General features: G+C 39.7%; 1 protein-coding gene across 2 annotated transcripts in view; it reads right to left on the bottom strand.

Moving 5' to 3' along the window:
• Positions 1 to 17,012, bottom strand: part of DIAPH3 (diaphanous related formin 3) — a 506,459-nt gene extending 489,447 nt beyond the window's left edge. For both annotated transcript variants that reach the window (XM_035296778.3, XM_035296781.3), the window contains exon 1: positions 16,701 to 17,012. In XM_035296778.3, the coding sequence (XP_035152669.1) occupies positions 16,701 to 16,877 (177 nt within the window). In that variant the 5' untranslated portion in view covers positions 16,878 to 17,012. The remainder of the gene's footprint in view (positions 1 to 16,700) is intronic.
• Positions 17,013 to 24,405: the final 7,393 nt, after the last annotated feature.

Below are 24,405 nucleotides of genomic sequence, written 5' to 3'. Positions count from 1 at the left end.
AGCTGAAGAAGAACTAGAAACAAACAAAAAATGCTGCCAAGAATGCCACAGGAAAACTCTCAGCAGGTGTCTTCAACGTGTGCAAATTTCTATTTACAGAGAAAAGATCATTTGAAAAAAAAGGTCATTTTGGAAGATTGAGCTGCCAAGCTTCTTAAGAATAGGAGATTGGGACCAAAAAAAGAGGTAAATTTGTTCATCAGTCTACTTGGTACATATTTGAAACTAGAGACTCAAATAGGAAAATTTCCTCCTAGGCCTCCCCTTCCCCTCTCCAATACATCTATCAGATAAGTAAGCCTAACAGAAACTTCAATCTATAAGGTACAGTACAATGAGATTAGTGCTATAACAGATACTGATCTAAGCATTCCAGAAGAGTTGCTTACAGATACCAGGGAACACCTCAGGGTCCAGATTCACTTCAAGCATGCACAGAGGACACTGGAATGGACCAAACCAGCACAGAGCAAAAGCTTTCCAGACAGGAGGTCTAGCTTGTAAAAATGCATTACAATCATGCAGAAACATAAAGTAAATTGTGTGGATGAGGAATTGGAATTTCAGGTGGAAACTGAAGGATTCAAACTAGAAATGTGGGTAATGACAAAATCATTAAATGACAAGATCATGCTACTCAGCCTTTAAGTTGTGAATGATGCAGGAGAGAAATTGAAGAGTTTTAAGCAGGTTCCATAATCACACTCGTGTCCCAAAGAAAACTGTTGTAGCAGCAACATGCTGGATGAAACAGAGTAGACCCAAGAACCAGAGCCAAGGAAATCTGTTAGGAAGCTAATGCAATAACCCAGCAGAGAGATGGAACGTAAGAGAAATAAGGTCAGGGACAGTAGGAGTGGAGAAGAGGCGAATGCTGTTAAGTACCCCGGAAGCATAATCAAAATTGCTGGATAAACAATGGATATGGGAGTTAAAAGATCAAGAACTTGAGAATAAATCCAAGGATAAAATGATGACATTTACTAAAAGAATATAAAAGAAAGAAGTTTATGAGAAAGCAGATAAATTCAAGTTGAGATACGTTGAGTTTGAGGTACCTCTAAGCCAACCTTATAAAATAGGCTGAATATGTTGGACAGAAGCTCAAAAGAGCATCCTAAAATAAAGATGAAGTTTAATAAGTCATCGACTTCTAAATGTGAGCTGTCCAATATGCTAGTCATTAGCCACATATGGTTATTCAAACACAACTTAATTCAAATTACATCGAATTAAAAATTCAGCTCTTTGGTAGCAGTAGCCACATTCAAGTGCTCAAAAGCCACATATAGCTAGTGACTATCAAGTTGAACATGGCAGGACACAACATTTCTATCGTCTTAGAAAGCACTAATCTAAGTGGTAGTAAAAGCTAAAAAAAATGGATGAGTTCACATTACAATTACGATAAAGTAAAAAGAGAAAATCAAAGAGATATTACTTGGGAACACTCATGTTAAAGGGTGGGAAAGGGAATAACCAAAGATCAGAAGAGAAGAACATGTTAGACCATGCTTTCAAGGAGGGCAAGGTTAGTACAAAATACAATGAAGAAGTTATATAGGGTGAAGCTTAAAAAAAATCAGCATTGAGTTTGGCCGTTGTTGATCTGCTGAAGCAATTTCAGAGGAATGACAGAAGCAAAAGGCAAGGTTAAAGAACCAATGAGAGATGGCTCATCCCTCCTTAATGAATATACCCTCCCTCTACCAATGCTATCATAAGAGCAGCAACACTCTATAGCACAGTAGATCATCATACGTAACCTATAATATAGATACTATTATTCCTGTTTCACAGATGAAGAACCAAAAAAAAAAAAAAATGTATTAATTCTCCAAGGTCACACAGCTATCAAACATCAGGTTTTGACAGTATTAACCAGGACTTAAGCCCAGGTTAGGCCAGGGAAAGTTGCTCACACCTGTAATCCCAGCTCTTTGGGAGGCCAAGGTCGGGGGATGACTTGAGATCAAGACCAGCCTAGGCAACATAGTGAGACCCCATCTCTACAAAAAATTTTCTTAAATATTAGCTGGGCATGGGAATGCACACCTATAATCCTAACTACTCAGGAAGCTGAGGTGGGAGGATCACTGGAGCCCAGGAGCACGAGGCTACAATGAGCCAGATCATGTGTCTGCCTCCAGCAAACAGAGCAAGACCCTGATAAAAAAAAAGCCCAAGTTAACTCCACAGCGCAAGTTCTTCAAGATTATGCTACATGAATTCCCCGGTAACACTGCAGCATATCTGTTGATTGAAACCTCTCTTTCCCCATATGAGACTGAATATAAACCTCTTGAAATCAAGGACCAACTTGCATCTACTTGACTTGTGTGCTATGCTCGGTAAAACTGGCATTCAAAAATTTACTGAATAAATGAAAACAAGCAATGCACAGAAAGTGGCTACAAAGGAAGGAAGCAGAGCATGGTATTCAGAGAGACAAAGGGTCAAGGGAAAGTTGAGGAGAGGGGTTGTTTGGTTTTGGTTTTCCTTCTGCTTTTTCTTTCACAATAGTAAACATTTCAGCATCCTTACAGGATGGAATGTGTAAAGAGTGAAAGCTTCCTTACTGAATGCACATGTGCCAAGAACAGCAATAAAGGCATTAACCTCGAACAGGAAAATATATTCCTTCCGTGGTATTGGAGGAGAGACAATGAAGAATGGTTGCAGATATAAACAATTACAGCAAGCTCTAGGAAAACTTTCTGAAAAAGGTATCAAGGGGCATGCTAAGAGTCACGAGCAATCATTTCTGAGATCTTAAGTGAATGCCGTGGTATGTTCCCATGTGGGGAAAAAAGTAGGTGCTTGACACATACACACTATATCATTGGAAGGATAGAAAAGAGCCAGGTGCTGTGGCTCACATCTGCGATCCCAGCACTTTGAGAGGTTAAGGTAGAAAAACTACTTAAGTGCAAGAGTTCAAGATGAGCCAGGGCAACACCGTGAGACCCTGGCTCTACATTAAATAAATAAATAAGCCAAGCGGTTCAGCATGCCTGTAGTCCCAGCTACTCCAGAAGCTGAGGTAGGAGGATCACTTGAGCCCAAGAGGTGGAGGCTGCAGTGAGCCATGATTGTACCACTGCACACCAGCCTCGGTGACAAAGTAAGACACTGTCTCAAAGAAAAAAGGATGTAAAAGAAAATAATAAGCTAACCAGCAGCCCTTGGGGCTGCTCTGACTATACAGTGCCCATCTTTTGTTTTTTCTCTGATACTTTCTTTCATGTTAAAAAAGAAAAAATAATAAATGTCATCATGGCAGGTGGTAGAGAGGACCTTACTGGCGGTCTGAGACAGAAGGGAGGCTTAGGGAATGTCCCTTTTTACTCTTACATCGTTGGACTTTTTAAGAAGTACATTGTTTTTCAGTTTATTTATTGTTTGAGATAGGATCCTGCACTGTTTCTCATGCTGGAGTGCAGTCACAATCATGGCTCACTACCACCTCCGCTTTCCGGGCTCAAGCAATCCTCCCATCTCAGCCTCCCAAGAAGCTGGGACTACAGGCATGCACCACCATGCCAGGCTAATTTTTTTTTTGTATTTTTTGTATAGACAGAGTTTCACCCTGTTGCCTAGGCTGGTCTTGAACTCCTGGACTCAAGCAATCCATGCACCTTGGCCTCCCAAAAAGTGCTGGGATTATAGACATGAGCCATTGTGCCTGGCCACTTTTTCAATTGAAAAAACCATTTAGGACAAAACAGAATCAGGCCCATAGATGAGGTAAAGACAGTGATTAAAGTTTAGCATAAATGCTGTGAGAAATGGAAAAGGAAATGACCAAAGACCTAGTTAAACGTCAGAACAAATCATGCCCTGGTCCCAGTTAACCTCTCTGTGTCTCAACCCTATCATGTGCAAAATAACAGTAGCAAGAGTGCCCATTTCAAAGCACTATGTGAGGGATAAGTGATGAAAACAGTGCCCAGCACATTGTATGAGCTGAACAAATGTAGCTATTGTGATGATGATTGCTATCTAGCAGCACCGAGGACACATGGATACCCGATGTCTAAGGGCGTCAGTTCACAAAGCTGGAAGTCGTTTCCACCAGGATGCAGGAACCCAGTTCAGCCACAGAAGCCTGCCAGGTTGCTCCAGGCTTGGAGATCTGAGGCAACTGAACAAGGAGGCCAACAGTTCTATTATTTATTGATATGCTATCTTATGTGAGGTGTGAGGAAGGGAGGAGTTTGAAGGCATCCCAGTTCAAAGGGAGCTCCATGGTTACTTTTGTGGAGTGTGGGTTTAGTGTGGAGCAAATGTTGACAGCAGGAGGAAGACAGGAAAGAGAGGCAATGTCAAGGGGCTGGAGGTCTACATGAAACAGAAAGGAAGAGAATATATCCAAGCACCAAACCTCTGGTGTGTGTCCCACTGCAATGAATGACTGAGTCCCTGGACATAATCTCAGTGTCCCCCAGGGGAAAAAAAAAAAAAAAAGCTGTAAGGAGAAAGGAAGTAGGAAGCAAGAAGAAGTTAAAATACTGTCAGTAACTGGGGATTTAATACAATAGTGATGGGATCTCCCCTGTTAATAATAGCTGTTACATATTCACTGTACTGTGACTAAGCTGTTGTAACATGCATTAACTCAACTAATCCTCACAACAATCTATAAGCATAGAGACTAATTACTTCCATTTTACAGATGGGAGAACAGAGGCACAAAGGTTGATAATTTGCCCAAGGATATACAGCCACATTTGAGTCTCCCTCAAGTCCTTTTTATCACAGGTTAGGGGTGGGACTTTAGAGCCACATTGCCAGGCCCAAGTTCTCCAATAACCCACATATGTTTCTGGTAGTCTTTCCAGACCCTTGCCACCACCACTGGGATCTTTTATAAAAAGAAGTGAACAATTAGGGTATATTAATAACATTCACACAAATCAATCATGAATGGATTAATGAACCACACAATACAAGGTTACAAGAGTACTTTGTTTAGATTTTCAATTAGCCAAGTATTCAGATTCCTACTATAAACACAAGTCAATACCAGGAACCACAGAGAAAGTAACTTCCAAAAGCTTACAAACACATGTATAAAGTAACTAAAAGCAGGTTCAATATAACATAACAATAAGAGAAAAATTTTACCCTCAAAAGAGACTGAGTGGAATTAGAACACGGTTTTAACTGGAGACCCTCACCTTTTATAAAGAAGTGAAACTGTCACATTGAATTTCTCAATGCAGATTATATGCACTCCATTTTTTCATGTTTATTTCTCAGGCTGTCAATTGTTTCATTAAAAAAGAATTGTAATTGTCATTATGCAATGAATTTAATCAAAGGTTTTAATAAACAAAAAGTTTAATTCTATAGTAATTAGTATATCACCATAATTAATGTCACCAATTTGCAAATCTTTTATTTAAAAACTGAATGTTATAAAGTTTCATTTTATAACACCCAAATAAACAGCCAAACTCGGAAAAAATGCAGCAATTACAGGATAAACTCTCTGTATTTTGGGAAGACACTTCATAATAAAATTAACCAAATAAATGCAGCATTATAGATCTCACAATTAATCCACTAAGGGCTTTTACTAAGGGCTTCAAGAAATTCTACACGGTAATCCTTTGAGAGAGCTATAGTACTCTGAACAGGTATTCAGTCTTCTTCAACTCAAGAGGGTGTGACTTAGACCACAGCTACTTAGGTAGATCCCAAATCCCTTAGCACACAGAATGACCTCACATTTGGTATATTAAGTCATAGTCTCCTCTTTCCTTTCCAGTATTTAAGATCTGCCATGATCCTCAAAGATGGAGAGCTACTAAGTATTAATTCCATTCACAGATTTACTTTTAGGAAAAGAGATGTATACTAATTGGAATTCTAATAATAATCAAAATTTAAAAAAAAAAAAAAAAAAAAGCCTGGTAAATCCAGGAAATGAAGAGCAAAGATTAAAAGGAGAAGTGAAAATGAACATTTCAATGGTATTCATATGTCATTTTTAAGCTTATTGTTGAGTATCCAGTGTTTTACACCTCTTTTGTGTGATACATACATGATAAAATTGTTTAAAGATTGCAAGTTTCTTGTTTACCCAAAAAGACTATTAGAAGCAAACTGTTTTGAAAAGCATTGTATATATCCTTTACTACTGATACATACTAATCACTTTTATCTCATCACTAAACAGAGGACTACAGAGGAAAACCTCTGCCTGGCTCAGGTACACATCTAACTTCTTGACTCAAGTCATCTCTGGGTAACCCAAACTGTGGTCTACAGAGGCCTTCCACAAATTCCACTTAAGTCTTAGTTCTTTCAAGATTATCTTAAACATTAGAACTAAAGTAAGCCTATTCTGGACACTGTGAATGACCCCTTCTATAACGATGTTCTGTCAGGAACTTTTGGTAACTATACTTGTATTTACTACCAAGATGGTACCCAATGAGGGCCAAGCAACATCATGACACACTAGATTTTCACAAGCTCTTCCACTTAGGAAGAATTCAGTTCCAAATGGCTATTTATAATTCCAAAATCACACTACTCTGGGAACTATGCACCCACAACTATGGAAAATTAGATTTCAAGAGAAAAATGAATATAGTAGCTGGTAGTATGAATTCTGATTTTTTCTACTGCTTCAACAGTTTACTAACAAATATTTACAAATGGCTGTTTTCTTTTTATAAACAAGTTTATAACAATTCACTACTTCATCTACAGCCTCAAGCCAAGACCTATGAAAAAGATAGTGGTGTCCAATGACAAGGCCCTACTAACAGTGTAAGGCCGTCTTATGAACTCCTCAGTCTACACACATCTTCCTCAGCCTCAGGGATTCCATTTCTACCCAAGAATCAAATTGAAAGAAAGAAAAACAGCAAAATATACACGTATTTTTCCACTACTAAATCCAATAATGATGACTTAATTTCAGCAAAACATCATCAATTGCATTAATGTTGTTGTTAATTTGAATTTTATTGGTTTTATAGTTTTGTTTTGGATTTTAGATGTAAATCTGTTTTAGTTTTGTAGCTATAAAAAGTAATAGGCATAAAGAGTTATACTTGGTTTTATATCTATACATATATTAGTAACATTAGTTTTATTATCATTCAAGTCCATATCAGTGCATCATAAGAATTTTTTTTTCCTAAGTTTGAAGTTGTTTCCTTCATAGGTTCTTTTTGTAAGTTACATTTAAACCCCAAGTTTCATCATCATATTAGCTCCATTTTAGAAACAGAGACAGGCCCCTAAGAAAGCTTCAGAAACTTGCTCTGACCATTCAGCTATCAGATCAGAACTCTGCATCAATCCAAATGTCACCTGGTATGCCAACATAAGAACTAAGAACAGAATGGCTCTGCCTCCACCACACCAAGAGGAAAAAGCCAATTAAATTTTCCAGTATTAGAAAGTTATTCAAATATCCAGTGTATTCCTAATGCCCTAAAGTATAGAGAAAAATTGTACTGCTACTACTGTTACTAATGATAACAACAACCACCACCCTATAAACATTTATAAAAATCCTATAAATATTTACATAGAGGTTACAATGAACCAGGTACTATTCTAGGCCCATAACATAGCTCTTAATCTTCATGACAATCCCATGTTACACATGAGAAAGGGGAGGCACAGAGAGAGGTTAAGATTGCTCAGATCACACAGTTAATATTGCTGGGATTCAATCCTGAGAGTGGTTCAAGTCACTGCTCATAAATGTTACTCATAATGCCTCTTCTACAAAAAAACCGTAAGTAAAGATAGCAGTGGGTCTTTTGAAGAGGAAAATCTATGGCAAGCATTTCCAAATAGTTTTCACCAAGTAACCAATAACATGAATGTTTCAGCACCAAAACTTATTTAAACTCTTAAATTCTCCCCTAAGTTAGTAATGGCTACTCAATTTGCTCTTTGAGAAAAATTACTCCCAGTGTTAAGGTATTTCAGTGCCATCCTGCTGCTACTGAGAGAACAGTTACCTTTGTAGATCCTGTTCAAAGAAAGCCCATGCTTTGATCCTTAATATCCCATGAAGTAAAAGGTTATGCTTAATCTATATTTTACAGATCTAAAAGTCAAATTAGTTTCTGGGATAAACAAGAATATAAGGATAAGCATATTCTTTAGCATTCATTTGATTCCCAGTTTAGAGGATACTATGTGCTGAGCTAAAGACAATTATATTAGTGTAATACGTAGCAGTTTTTTCCTGTATTATTCTGCAAGCATAAACAAGTTATACACGTGTTAATTTACATTCTATATAAAAAGCCAATTTTAAATCCAATTTATAAGGCAATAAATATATACAGATTCTAGGACACAGCAATAAAGTTATGCCATAAAGTAGAGTTAATTCAAGACAACAATAATAAAAGCATGACAAATTTTAGCATTCCACCAACTACACAAAGGTGTTTCAGCTAACATCTGTTAAGAAGCAATTGCTACAAGATAGACTAGATGAGATGCAACGTTTCACCATGTAATAAATGTATGTCAGTTTGCTTGCTTCATAATTAAAGACATGAGTCTTTGAAAAAAGCAATTAAGCCTTGCTCTAAATCTGAGACAATCATCTCTACCCCCACCCGTTTTTACCCTCATAGAAAAGTCCCAGAGTGGTCCAGGAGTATTAAATACCATATGTTATATGCTTTCAGCAACTAAATGTATCCCCCCAAAAGCCACTTAACATATATTGTTTTTAATAAATCATTTATTTTTTTAAAAAACTGGGTTTTTCTGTTTTATTAACAACACTAGAAAGGCTGGGGAAATTCAAAGCAATTTCTTAAAAGAGCAGCCTTAATATGATTTTACCTTCTTCTGAAGGTTACAATGTCTGATGTGTGTTAGACAGAATTCTGACATGAATAAAACTCAGTTGCCTAAAGCTTTCAACTAAGAACAGTATCTCAATTCTTGACAGTTTAACCCTAGGACAGCTGAGAGCATGACTTAAACTGAGAACTCAATGAAGGAACAAATTCAAAAAAAACAAAAACAGCATTCAGAAATCACCTCCATCTTTTCCCAGCTTTCTAGCAACTATAAATATCATAGAGTAGACAAAACAGGAATGGAGGTTTTGGCTGTTATTCCAGTTGTGGTTTATTTTTTTATTGTAATTTGGTTATCTTCTATCCTCCCAAATAATAATAAAGTGAAGGGAGAGATTTAAATTAATCTGATGATCCTCCTTATAACTCCACCTAGCTTCATTTCCTATCGCAGGTGTAACACATTACCAAAAATTGGCAGCTTAAAACAACAGAAATTTATTCTCTCAGTTCTGGAGGCCAGAAGTCCCAAATCTGTTTCACTGCGCCAAAATCAAAGTGGGCTGCTCTCCTTCTAGTAGCTCAAGGGGAGTGGCATTCCTTGACTCTTCCAGCTTCAGATGGCTGCATTACCAATCTCTGCCTCTGCAGTCACAACACCTTCTCCTCTTCTGTGGTTAAATAACAATACATGTGTTTGCATTTAGGGGCCACTGTGATAATCCAGAATAATCTCATTTTAAAATCCTTGAGCATCTGTGTAAAGTCCTTTAAAAAACAAAACAGGAGAAAAGGTATACAAATGTATTATGTGCAAGTACTTTGCATACTTTGAGTTATGCAAAGTATGAAACTCAAAGAAGGGCCAGATGTCTAAAGCTTAAATACCCTCTTCATAAGGAAGAGGGAAGTGAGGCATGTAAGGCAATTTACAGGAGGAGTAAATGATCTTTAGGGGAGATGAATGGGCCCAAAGAAAGAGATAGCAGTCTGGGACAAAGTTTGTCTGGGCTCTGGGTGTAGTGTCAACTCTAATCTTCCTTCCTTCAGTATGCATCTATTTGAGTTGAGATATCTAGGGAAGGGATTCACAACAGTTGAATATCTTCTGAGGGTCTTCTGGAGAACACAAAACTTTAGGTAGATAGGGGAACTTCAGAGAAGACCCTTTTTTGCATTTTCAGCTCCCCAGTTTCTCTCAATTTGAAGTCCAGAGTGGCATACTTGGGGGTATAATTTTCTAAACCCTAACAATGCTCTATTTCTCATATTAGTATCATAAGTTTCAAACAGTTAACTGCATTTTCTTTTTCTCCCAATACAAGAAGTCTGATGGCAGGTAAGTTCCCAGATTAACCTAACCTATAGTGGCTCAGAGACCCTGATCCTTCATTCATGTATATATATATATACACACACACACACATACAGAGAGAGAGAGAGAGAGAAACAGACAGACAGAGGAGTCTCACTCTGTCACCCAGGCTAGAGTATAGTGGCGTGATCTTGTCTCACTGCAACCTTTGCCTCCTGGATTCAAGTGATTCTCCTGCCTCAGCCTCCTGAGTAGCTGGTATTACAGGCGCCCACTATCATGCCTGGCTAATTTTGATATTTTTAGTAGAGATAGGGTTTCACCATGTTGACCAGGCTGACATCGAACTCCTGACCTCAAGTGATCTGCCCGCCTTGGCCTCCCAAAGTGCTGGGATTACAGTTATCAGTCATTGCACCCGGGTCCTTCCTATATTCTTGCTCTGCCATAAGTAGCACAGCACATGGGCCTTGTGCTTAGGCTAGCTATCCGCATGATCAGAAGACGACCATGGCACAATAAGCATCACATCCTGATGATGGCCAAAGGCAAAAAATGGGCTATTGCTTCTTGTTACCCTTTTTGTTTCAGACTTTGTATTTTTCAGTGCTAGAATTTCCACTGTGATCGTTTTATAGTTTGTTTCTATACTGAGGTTTCTTATCTTTTCATTCATTGTGAGCATATTTCATTTATATTCTTAAACCTGGGTTATACACCTGCTTTAAAATCCTTGTCTGTTAATGTTGACAGCTGAGTTATCTTGAGGTTGGTCTCCATTGATTCCTTTTTCTCATTTGTATGGGTCACATTTTCTTGTTTTTTTCTGTTAAGTACATTTGCACTGTATCCTAAACATTGTGAATGCATGGTGTAGGGACTCTGAATTCCTTTTGTTCTTCTGAGAAGTATTGTTTTTTGTGTTTATTTTAGCAAGCAGTTAACTCGGCTGAACTCTCAAACTGCACAAACTGTCCCATCTGCTGGATGGAACCTGAAATCTGTTTAGATATTTTAGCCCTAGCTGTGCTGCTTGCAGTCTGTCCCACACATGTGAGGTTTAGAAATTTGAGCAGTCTACACACAGAATTTGGGTCTACCCATTTGTGGCTCCCTCTCCTTTCCAGGATTTCCTCCTCACTTATCAGCTATACGGTCACCAGAACTCTGTTTTCTGGTTATTTTATGCCAGTACAACTGTGGGCTTCTATTCTAGTTTTAACCACCCCACATGACCCTGACTAGGGGCTTCCCTTAGGCAAAAAGCTAGAAAAAATGAACTAATCCCTTCTTCCAAGTATTGACTCCAATAGCCATGTCTTTTGATCACATTCCAGTGTTTTAAGAGTTCCTTTTTATAATTTTGTCATGTGAGAGGTTTGTGGTCCAATGAGAGCCACTCAGCCATTAATGGATGCAAAATTTTTGTTAGTCCCTTTTTACAGAGCAAAGACATGTTTCTCAGAATTCCCCAGCAGATTTCTCCTCTAGCTTACTGGCCAGAACTGTTTTCATCTGCTCTTTCTTAATCCCTTTTGTTCTGGGGCCTGCATACCCTGAAGGATTTTGCTGCCACACACTGGCTGGTATACATTAATAAGTTGGGTTGTAGCTTATTCATCGAGCTTGTGAGCTTAATGTGTATCCACTTCAGAGATAGACTCAGTCTCCATGTGCTGACCATATCACTGTCCAAGGCCCCAGATGTCCAGATGGGGCTGCCTCCTGGTGGAGTTCAACAGGCCCAGGAGGAGGCTGACTGAACCACCTGTGGTTGCCCCAGCCAAAGGGCTGGAAGCAGCCACATTCCACGATCTGGGCTGGCTAGGAAGCTGAGCAGGAAGTTCCAAAACAGTGGCAACCCAAACTCAGGCAGGCAAGCACTGAAGGGTAGTTCCTCCTCCCAGCAGGGGGCTAGAGGCTATGAGTTACCCTGTCTCTCAGAGGCTGGGAGCGCAAAGAGCAGTATCTCTTTCAAACATTCTGCTGTCATTAGTTACACCACAGCACAGCCATTCATTGGGTTTAATTGTGGCTCCTGCCTGGCCCCTCTTTAAAAAAAAAAGTCCTTAAAGTCCTTTTTTGCCATATACAGTAACATTCCCAGGTTCCAGGGATTAAGGAGTTTCGATCCTTTGGAAGATCATTGCTCAGCCTACTACACCTGCTTCCAAGTAACCCAAAGTAACTGGCAGACACGCAGCAATCTCATCAAGCTTACTGGGATTTCATCTCTACTCAAATTCCTATTATCTGTACAATCAACAAAAATTCTCCAACCTTATAAGTCTTCTCACCTCGCAGTCTGCCTATAATCAGAATATCCATTGTATATTCATATTATATATTCATTAAAGGCATCACTAATTATTGCTAATGGTTCCTGGATGAGAAAAGAAGCAGTAAAGATTAAAGTTCTCAACAGCTATGGGAGATAATTCAGGATAGTGACTAAGAATGTGTACTCTGGGCTGGGCGCGGTGGCTCACGCCTGTAATCCCAACACTTTGGGAGGCTGAAGAGGGTACATCACTTGAGGTCAGGAGTTCAAGACCAGCCTGACCAACATGGTGAAACCTCGTCTCTACTAAAAATACAAAATTAGCTGGTAGTGATGGCACATGCCTGTAATCCATTACTCAGAGGCCGAGGCAGGAGAAGCGCTTGAACCGGGGAGGCAGAGGTTGCAATGAGCCAGGATTGTGCCACGGCACTCCCATCTGGGAATATAATAAGACTCTGTATCAAAAAATAAATAAATAATAAAATAAAAAAAGGAATGTATACTCTGAAGCCAGCTTGCCTAGGTTCAAATCCCAACCTCATAAACTGGCAGCTATGTGATTTTAGGCAACGAATCTCTCTATGCCTCGGTTCCCTCCTATGGCAAACAAGGCTAATAATACTATCTACCTCACATGATTGTTCTAAGAATTAGAGTTTATAATTTTTTTTTTTTTTTTGAGACGGAGTTTTGCTCTTGCTACCCAGGCTGGGGTGCAATGGCGCGATCTCGGCTCACCGCAACTTCTGCCTCCTGGGTTCAGGCAATTCCCCTGCCTCAGCCTCCTGAGTAGCTGGGATTACAGGCACGTGCCACCGTGCCCAGCTAATTTTTTGTATCTTTAGTAGAGACAGGGTTTCACCATTTTGACCAGGATGGCCTCGATTTCTTGACCTCATGATCCACCTGCCTCGGCCTCCCAAAGTGCTGGGATTACAGGCTTGAGCCACCGTGCCTGGCCTAGAGTTTATAATTATAACGCACCTAAAACAGTGCTTAGCTCACTCACAAAGGCTAACCGGTATTACTCTCAATGCCCAAACATGGTAAATATACAGAAATTAAAGGACAACATGAAAATCTAAAACCAAAACTGAAGGTACTACAATGACATAATAAATCAATAATTAACAACCTATTCGATGGAAACGATTAGATGATTTACACTGAAGTCCGTGAGAACTTTTAAAGAACTCTCCTAATTAAAAAGAAGTCTTTCATCAACTTGGACCATCACTTTACAGGCCGGCCCCCTTTGAATGGACTGACCTACATCCTAGAGATGGACACTTCTCCCAGAAGGCACATGTCCTGCTCTCAGTCTGTAGCTAGTGGCCGCCACCATCTGTGTGTTGTTAAGAACAACGGGAAATAGGTATTACTGAAAGACTTTCCATAATCAGTAGGACATTTGTTCTGTTCCACAAAGGATATCGGACTCCGGTCCAGGTACTAACAGTGTGACCTAGGGCAGGTTCTGAGTTTAATGATCCCACTGAATTTTATCTGCCTTCACAAAGTCTCCACCCAGATACTTGCTCTGTCCTCTCAGCCTTCTACATGTATCTTCTATGGCCCAGTAGCTATCCCTATCATCTCTACACTCATGGCTTAAGACATTTCCAAATGAGACCAAGTTAGTTAATTCACAATCAGCTCAAAGTCAGTTGATTCATAGCACAGCCAAAGCATCATACAATTACAATAGACTAATTTCTGCTATCTATACTTACCTATGAGAAGAGGTTTCTATGCTACAAACTTTTTTACTCAACTCACAAGTGACTTGAAACCCACAACTATAAACTTGGTAGAAAACAAGAATTTGTTTACCTGCTTTATCAGGACTCAAAGTAAAACAAGATTTCAGTGGGCACCAGAGCTCCTGCTTTCTTACACTAAGACAGGAGGCAGTGACCAGTTTACCACTCCATTCCACTACCAGCTTGCTGCTTTGCAGAAGTGTGCAAAACACTGGCCACCTAAATTATTCCTACCCATCACATCACCAACCTATAATACTAGTTCCGGTCAAAAGCAGCTGCCCAAGGTTTGGATAATGACTGGGTGACCTGAAAATATTCAGGATAACGTCACTTCATCCAATCAAGAAAAAGTCAAGAACTGACTTGACATCTGCAAGAACAGTGACTGACTTCACATCTGCAAGTACAATTACTTTCTGAGGCGTTGCTGGGATTTTTGATGGTCTCAAAGATCCCTCTCCATCCTAAAAACAGGAGTTACTGGTGTGCAATCAAGAGCAGTGATAGGCAGGCAAACTGGGAAGAGCTGCTCAGGAAGCAGCCTGAGATACCGAGTTTTTAGGACAGGAGAAGGGTAGAGCTGTGTCTGAAACTTCTGCCCATCTTAAGATTCCCAGTTCAACAGAAAGGTGGTCCAAAATCAGTAGCATGCCCAGGTTCCTGGTAGAAAGACTCAAATTCTCTCCAAAGAAAATCATCCCTGGAATCCTACAGGTGAAGATAAAGCAATGAGCTTAAAAGGATGAACAACCACAAGGAAGAGAGCAAGCCATCATGAATATGAGTCAATGCAGACAGCCCAGGTTACAAATAGCAGAACTGTCAAATAAAGAATAAGAACCACCAAGTAGGAAATGTCTCAAGAAATAAACGAATAAGAAACAAAGAACTATCAAGAATGCTCAGGCAGATTTGAAAAATAAGCAAATGGAACTTATAAAATAAAAATAATTGCTAAAACCAAATATTCATAAAAGTAGATTAGACATAGCTGATAACAAAATTAATGAACTGGAAGATATAACTAAAGAAATTACCATATAAGCAAGAATCTAAATTAGCTTCAAAGTACCAAGAGTCCAAATTACTTCTAAATTAATTGGAAGTCATGATTCAACTCAAACTCCCACCCAAAAACACAGTGTTTTAGATGTGTTTTATTACCTTCACAATTTAAAAGTGTCATTTCATCTTTATGAGAACCTTTTAACAAATGGCATGCTGAGGTGGTCAATGTGACATACATAAGAATGAAAAACAGTACAGAGACAAGAAACTAAAGAATCAAATCCTTCAATGAAACTAAACATAAATATTAATTTTAATCCTGTTTTCATTAACTCCTTGCTGGGAATGAGTCACAGAAAATAACACCTCCTGTATTCTGGACCACAGAAGTTAAGACAAACAGAGACTAGACTATAAAATGAAGAAAAGTCATTGCCTTAGTGGATTCTTCTCACATTAGGCAAAAATCTTTCACTGGGAAGTTAATTCTGTCCTACTCATTCTTCAGATCTGTCAAGATAATAATCAAGTCCATATTTAATCTTTCTGCAAAATGTCAGTATTCCTATGACCATTTTTGATACTTGATTTGGCATAATCTATGCTGTTCCTCATTTTCAGTATTCTGATATATATATATGGGCTTTCTTTTTTATTCAACTATTATTTTTAACTAAATGTTATAGTTAGCAACTGGTTCACAAACCATTATTCCCTTAATTTGTGAATCATGATTTAAATTTCTCACAATTTTTACTTGTCCACATAGGGCAAAGGCAGTACTATCACAGAAAAAAAAAGTTTTTCCATACTCCTAAGCAAAATGGTGGAGTAGTCAATGTGAAATTTCAATTATGTTGGATTCATCCCAAATCTATCAACCCTCTATGTGATTTATTTACATAAACGCACCGCAAAATAATCATCGCTGCCTATACTTCACTAGTTGATACCAACGAAAAGACAAGGTGCTATTCATGACACTTTCCTTAAGTTAAAGTAAGACAAGCAAACCAGAATAGCAAGTTTCAAATATTTAGAATTCTTTCCAAGCTAAGCAAAACATTCTTTAGCAGTGACAACGCCACCCGCCAAGTTTTAAAACCAGCTGTTTCAACTTGGAAAATTATATCTACCTTAAAGTTCTTATTAGATAAAAATATTAAGCAGGAAAAAAAAATACTATCACCTAAAACTTCACTTTGATATATCTTATAACCTCCTACACTTGGGAAGAAGGGAGAAGTTCAACTTAAAAAACGCAATGTCCACCGAAATGACGTCAATGCATATATTTATTTGAACTACTTTTTACATCAGCCTTAAGAAATTTAGGGGCAACACAAATATCTGGGCATTTGCCACAGGATCCAACTAGAACTAGACTCAGTCCTTGTCAATCTATGATGACTGGCAGCTCTGAATCTCTAGAATAAAATTTCCCCCCCAAGTCCCTGTGGGCCCACCCTCGTCGGTCAACACTACGGCGAGGTGGGAGCAGCCCCACCCTAACTCCAGACGATACTTACAAACTTGGGGCGTTTCTCCCCGGGCTCCTCGGGGCCACCGGGCGGCGGAGGGTGCTGGGGGCCCTTCCTGCGCGGCATCCTGCTTTCCCGGCAGCCGCGGAGCGAGGCAGAAGAGTAGGGAGTCCCCGCGGCTGAGCCTTGGGGCGGGTAATGCAGCCGCGGCCGATGCCGTTCCATCTTTTCCTGCAGCTTCGGTGGCCGGAAAGAAGGTGGACACTTAGCAAGTTGCAAGCGGGGAGCTGAGGGATCGGCAACGGGTTTCCTTCCCGAGGTCCTCCACCCACACAATCAGCACAGCCTAGCCCAACTGTTAAAGCCGGGGCCGCAGCCAACACATCTGAAAACTCCCGCCACCCTTGTTGGTCCGGGACTGGCCAATCACGCGCCGCCGGATCAATGACACGCTGGGGTACCGCCCCTTCCGGACATCGTGAAACATGATTGGCCATGCCGCCTGTCCGTGCTGCTGCTCAACTCTTCTGGCGGTCCAGGCTGCTCACCTTAAGGGCATAGAGTGGCGTCAGATTTGGAGGAGCGTTGGGGACCGTGGAGGAAGTCATCTGACTGTATTTCTTTGGATTTGGAGACAGGGTTCCAGCAGAACTGGAAGGCGGACGAGATCGCCCCTGCGCCACCATTTGAGCAGAGCTGGAATGTAAAACCATCTGCTAGGCCTCTCCTTGCACGTCTGGGGCTGGAAAAAGTAGTTCTGGGACTGGGTACGATCCTGGAGGGGGTACTAGGCAGGACTAAACGACGGGGCCCAAGACGCTCCAAAAGGAAGCCTTCTGGACATATTTCCTACCGAAGTGCTCGCTCTGGGGTGGCAGAGGAGTGGGGCGGCAGAGGAGTCCACCCAAAATCAGACAGAACTAGGCTAGGCTGAGCCCTTCAGGAGCTCACAGTCTCATGTGGTTGGCAAACCCTAGCACAATTAACCAAGGAATGTAAATGCTATAGCAGGTATTTCAGAAGTTCCTTGAGAACATAAAGGGGAGTTATTAAATCTGAAGGAGTGGATCTGGAAAGGTAAAAGAAAGGCTGCACAGGCTTTCACTAGGCAGGAAAGAGTGGCAGGGCATTCCTTTAAAAGGCATTCCAGGCAGGAGCAAGGCAAGAGAGCATTGAGGTGAAGAAACTTCAAGTTCACATAACAAAGGGCCTTGGACTGAAACCACTCAAAAGCGTTAGTTGTGTAAACCCAAGATCAAGCTACAAAGGCCAACACCGTTTTCTCACACATCACTGTATGTTCTCCCCCCTTGAAAAATGAGCTTTTCCTTTAACTATTCCTTTAAGATATCTATCTTCCAATTATATGGAGGTGGTGTAGGCCAAGACTCTGGGAAACATTCAGTATTGATTCTGGTACTAGAACAACTCTAGATACTCTGAGGAGATTGGCACAGAGGTTCAAAAAATGAGCATTAGTTCTGAGTAAGTCTTCACGCTACAGCTTTTCTTTTTTTTAATATTTGTTTAAGTGTGCCAGACTCTGTACAGCTCTGTCCTCAAAGAGCACATAATCTTTAGGGAAACTTTCAGGAGAACAGCAAGGTCAGGAGAATTATAAGTAGTTCCTTATGACTTGATGACAGTTAGACCCAGATACAGATTTTATTCCTGCCATTTACTAGCTATTTGGTACCGGAGGTGACGTTTAACTTTCTTTGCTGCTTCATCTACAAAAGTGGACTAATTATACTAATACCTATGAAAGAGGGGCACTTCCAGGCTTAATTAAGATAGCATGTGTAAAGCCCTCAGAGTTTTATCAATGCTGTCCAGCCAAAGACTCCTAGAAGGAATACCTGTAGTTGAACAAGTTGGGATTATTACTCAGGGAGGGAAAACATGCACTATGGGGAGCCAGGGAGTGTCTTAAGTAAATGGTACTAGAAAACACTTAAAGGATCTGGGCTTTTGTTAGGTGATTTGGGGAAGACTGTGGAAAGAGGTGGGAAGGGTTGCTCAAGATTAGGTGCATTCAGGAAGTGGAGACAGTTCAGTGATTATCTTAACTAGGTGGATGGCAGGCTAAAAAGCAAGCCTAAAGCCCTAAATGACAAAGAAGCATTAGTCACCCATACCATGGAGATAGGGGAATACTTGATTTTGAAAGACAAAACAAATTTACTTTAAAGATCTATTTGGCTTTTATTTGCAATTCCAGAACAGGCAAAATTTCATTCTCTAAAATAGAATCAATGTTCCAATGAGCTAAGCAGAGGAGATTGGCTTTATAGGCAGAAAAGAGATAGAGAACAGAAATAAGGAATGAGAAGCAGATGGGTTGTTTCAAAGTTACTTTCCTTACAGAGTTAAAATAGAGGGGAACTTTATTAACATACCAGTTCAGGTAACCTTGGCCCTTTCTGATTGGTTGCCATGAATCTCCTCTTTTTTTTTTGGATAACTGGCTGGTTTCAGAGTTGAGTTTGATTATGTGGCAATAAGCATGAGGGACCATTCGGCTTTGGTCTGGTCTGCTGGGGCCTAGCGTAGCAGATTAGTCCAAAACTAAGGTTAGTCTATAATGGTTTCCCATGAATTTATTTAACATTGATATTTAGTGATTTGCACACTGAGCTTGTTATTGTCTGTGCTTAGACAAAACATGGAAGTGGTCTTGTTTTGTCTTACTTCATCATAGTCACAGAGTGACCCTGTCTGATATTGCTGTTCTGTGAGATGCTGTTCACCAGGACAACAACATGGCCTAGCTGTGAGTGGCAGGCCAGTTTCTAAAAACACTGAGGCTTAGCCGTAAGTGTCACACTCGTTCCCTGATGTCAAGGACTGCTCCTTTCTTTCTCATGCCCTTGGCACATAGAAGGTACTAAATATAAATAAACAGGAGCCATAATAATTCATTTTCTTTTTTTTTTTTTTAAGATGGAGTTTCGCTGTTGTTACCCAGACTGGAGTGCAATGGCATGATCTCGGCTCACTGCAACCTCCACCTTCTGGGTTCAAGCAATTCTCCTGCCTCAGCCTCCCGAGTAGCTGGGACTACAGGCGCACACCACCATGCCCCACTAATTTTTGTATTTTTAGTAGAGACGGGGTTTCACCTTTTTTTTGACCAGAATGGTCTCAATCTCTTGACCTGATCCACCTGCCTCGGCCTCCCAAAGTGTTGGGATTATAGGCGTGACCCACCGTGCCCAGCCTAATAATTCATTTTCAAGTTTATGTAGAGCACTTTGAATTTTTTCTCATAGAAATACACTGGAACTACAGTGTACCAATGAAAATAACATCTTTGTATAAGTTTTATATTTTTTAATGTACATTTATATGTGTGCTTACAACATATTTAAACCTCATAACAGCATGCACGAGCCTCAATTTGATCAGCCAGCAAGAGGATACACCCCACTGAGTCAATAGTCATGGAAATGCTACCTTCTGCCAGGCCTAGTGTGCAGGACTGGTAAAAAGTTGAAGGTGAAAAAAAGGCCTGGAAAAGCTCGGAATCTAGGAATACGTTTCTTTCCTTTATCATTTCTGTTCAGTGTCAATATCCAGAAATTTTGATGGTTCATTCTTACAGACCATGTGAGAAAGTTGTTGAAAGCTGAGGGAAGGAATTGATTATCCTTAATATCCTTAATCAATGTTTTAAAATGAGATGTCATTTATCCTCTTTAAATTGGCAAATATTACAAAGTTCCATGTCTTCAAGTTTTGGCCAAGCTAGGAATTCCTAGATAGATAGTGGAAGTGCAAAACTGGTATAGGCACTTTGGACAACAACTTAGTAATACCTAGTAAAGGTGAAGGTATATATACCTATGACCCTGCAATTCCATGTCTAGATGTCTCCCTGGAAAAGTCCAAACAAACAGTTACAAAGATATTCCTTAAATACTTCTACGATATTATGATTATATGTGTATATATAGATAAATGCAGATTTTTGCCCATGGGTCCTAGTTCATAACTCTCATAACCCTTATTACAGCCTTTTGTTGTAATGTGGGAGTACGTTAGGCCTCAGAAGTAGGCCTCAGGGAAGAGAATCTCTCTCTCTGGGACCTTCTCCTGCTCTTTTTTCACCTGCCCAAGACAGGGATTTAATCTGATTGGGGACATAAGACCCTCAGGCCAGAGAGAGTCCTACCCCATACTCTGGAAGAAAGAATGCTGCACAGAGAGACCAGGAAGAATCTGAACAGACAAGCCTTGCTGGGCTTAGAGCGTACACTTTATGCAATCGCATTTTGACACAATTGTCCATGCTTCAATCATGAACAACCAATGAAGTCTCCGTAAATGACCCAAGGACAGGGTTCAGAGAGCTAAACACATGGGGTCTGACAGGAAGGTGAACAAAAACTCATCCACATGCTGGGAGAGTAGTGCACTCCAACTCCACTGGGATAGAATCTCATTTGGGACCCTTCCAAATGCCCTCATATGTCCTATTCTAAGCACTTTAATATATGTTCCCAAATGACCATCAATGATAGACTGGATAAAGAAAATGTGGCACATATATACCCTGGAATACTCGGCAGCCATAAAAAGGATGAGTTCATGTCCTTTGCAGGGACATGGATAAAGCTGGAAACCATCATTCTCAACAAACTAACACAAGAACAGAAAACCAAACACCACATGTTTTGATTAGTAAGTGGGTGTTGAACAATGAGAAACATGGACACAGGGAGAGGAACATCACACATTGGGGCCTGTCGGGGGGGCAGGGGTCTAGGGGAGGGAGAGCAGGGGGTTGAGGGACAAGGGAGAGATAACATTAGGAGAGATACCTAATGGAGATGATGGGGTGATGGATGCAGCACGTGTATTACCATATTACCATGGCACGTGTACACCTACCTAACAAACCTGCACATTCTGCACACATACCCCAGAACTTAAAGTATAATAATAAAAAAAAGAATAATTATCTTGCCAACATCACTGACTTTGCACCTCCATTTCAACCCTCAGTGGCAAGATATAACACTGTTACTTGCCTTACAGGATTTGTGGCATGGCACTTTCCACACCCTCCATGTGCTTGTCTGTCTTAAGATTGCTGCTGTTTAACAATATAAGGTTACATGAGAAAGAAGCAAAATAGGTATAAAGAGTGACCTCTGATATAGTTACATAATGTGTGTGTCTACACTAAGGCTTCTCAACCTCAGCACCATCAACATTTGGGACTGGATAATTGTTTGTGTGGGAGCTGTCCTGTGCATTGCAGGATGTTTAGCAGGATCCCCATCCTTTACTCAGTAGATGCCAGTAGCAGACCCATGGTTGTGACAACTGAAGATCTCCCCAGACATTGCCAAATAACCCTCAGGGACTGAGTAATATTCCATTATACGGACTTAACACTTCCATTTGGCTTATCCACTCAGTTGATGGACGTTTGGGACACTTCTACCTTTCGGCTATGATGAATAATGCTGCTACAAATACTCATGTACAACTTTTTGTGTGGACTTAACATATTTACCTTTCACTGGTATACACTGTTAAGGAAAAAATTATCCATGACACTTATCAAAGAAACTAAGGTGGACTTTTTTCAAGAAGCTACCATCAAGATAAGTATAGGAACCACTGCAATAAGGTTTTGCAGGGCGGGAGAGAAATTGGGCTTGACTTCTAATACAAAAGGTCAAGTGGGGATTTATAGCCAAGAAGCTTGCATTCAGAGGTCAGTGGACAGAAAACTACTAAGAAAAAACATCAGGGGTAAGGAAGGAGATTCTTGCTAAATCAGCTCAACAGAATTATTGTTGAAGACAAACCGAAGTGATAAAAATAGTCAGATACCATTGGTATCTGAAGATACACTGACTTAGCAGGATTCTTCTTCAATCTGGATTCTACAAAGACAGGGTAGCTCAAGATCAAGCCTCATCAGAAAGAACTCAGAGAAGGCTGACTCAAGTTTGGTCAAAGGAAAGAGTCTTTGTCAATATGCAGGAGAGGAATTTCTGGGTCATACAGTAATCCTATGTTGGAGGAATTGTGAGACATTTCCAAAGTGTCTGCACCATTTTGCATTCTCACCAGCAGTGCATGAGGGTTCTAATTTCAGCACATCCTCATCAATAGTATTTTAAAATCTGACTTTTTGAATTTAGCTATCTTCATGGGTGTGAAGTAGTTTTATCTGCTGCCTATTTTCTGTTAAAAAAAGTTATTGGAATATAGCTACACTCATTCTTCTACACATTGTCTACAGCTGCTTTTGCTCTACAATAGTAGAGGTAAGAAGTTTTAACAGAGATCACATAGCCTGCAAAGCCTAAAGAATTTGTTAGCAAACCCTTTACAGAAGATGTTTTCTGAGCCCTGCTAAAGGATGTTTTTTCCCTTATTATATCACAATTACTTTTGTTCAGTTATTTCTTTTTCTTCAATGACAGTAGTATTCTAGTATAAAGTAAATGTTAATTTTGGACAAGGGTTCACAACTGAGCTAAGTACTTGCCTTTGCCATATGATACACCCTCACAGGCTTTAATACATTTTTTTTCTTTAACCTATTTAACAAGGTCAAGAAGATCTTGCCATCATAATGAATCACTGTGGAGAACCAAGTTGATTTAAGGTACATATGAAAAGCAAAATCATAGCAGGGAGAGAGGGCAAAAAAAAAACCCCCACAAAATTATTAAAGTTATTATATGGATATGTGATTCTTCTTAAAATACATTAAAGCAATTTGTGCTCTGATAAGTTTTCTCCAGGGTCTTATGCTCTAAGTTCAGATAGAAATTCTTCTTAGGGAATGTAATTAGTATAACACAGTTTAATGTCATGCTTAATAGTTTCCCAGAATGTTTTGATTAGAAAATTAATCTGCCCCTGTTTGTAGATGATAGAGCCATTTAAAGGAGAACAGAAATATTCCTATTAGTTTGAGATACTTAACTAAGGTTCAATTGAAAGTGTTAGATGTCACTACCAGATCGTATTCCCAGTATTAAATAAGTAGAAAAAAGGAATTAGGTAATTATTAAGACTGTTGTAAGATTACAGTTTAATTCCTTTAAAGCACAATTACTAAGACCTAAATATAATTTGTTGAGTCACTTGGAAAATAATTTGTCTGACAATAGCAAATAGAAATTATGTCACTCAAAGCTAAAAATAAGTGTAAAATAAATGATAAGAATTCTGTGGTTCCCAATAGAGATTTTCAAATAGTCTATTTCTTTCATCTATATCTCTGTCTCATCACCACATATGGTTTTCTTTTTATCCTCAGGTGAATTGCTGTGTTGTGGACATTCCTTAAGATCAAATGTACATAAAACCTGTCTGTATCTACGTCTCTCCTTAGGGTGTCCATCTGTGTGCATTATTTGCTTTGTGTTTTGTTCTTTAACTGAACCCATTGTAATACAGTAGACTTAAAATTATTGACCAAATTTGTTTTATGTAAGGTATTGGTGTTTATACTTGGGTCATGAAAGAGTAATGTATAATTAGTTACAACAGTTACAAGGGCAAATTCGTGTCCTTACCTTTTTGCTGAGATGTCTGAAATATTTACAGTTTCTTGTGAAATCAAGCTGTGCCTGCACACTGTCCTGACAGTGCAGTCATGAGTCACCAGAGAATTTTATACTGCTAGAGCCTCATTCTCAGTCTTTGATCCCTCTTTATTTGCTGCTGTTGATCACAGTATCCTTCTTGAGACTCTTTTCTCACTTATTTCTCTCATCAT

The sequence above is a fragment of the Callithrix jacchus genome, chromosome 1 (genome assembly GCF_049354715.1).
Source record: "Callithrix jacchus isolate 240 chromosome 1, calJac240_pri, whole genome shotgun sequence".
In the NCBI taxonomy this organism is placed as follows: domain Eukaryota; kingdom Metazoa; phylum Chordata; class Mammalia; order Primates; family Cebidae; genus Callithrix; species Callithrix jacchus.
Note: the sequence above shows the minus strand (reverse complement) of the source record. Positions and strands in the feature narration are given on the sequence as shown.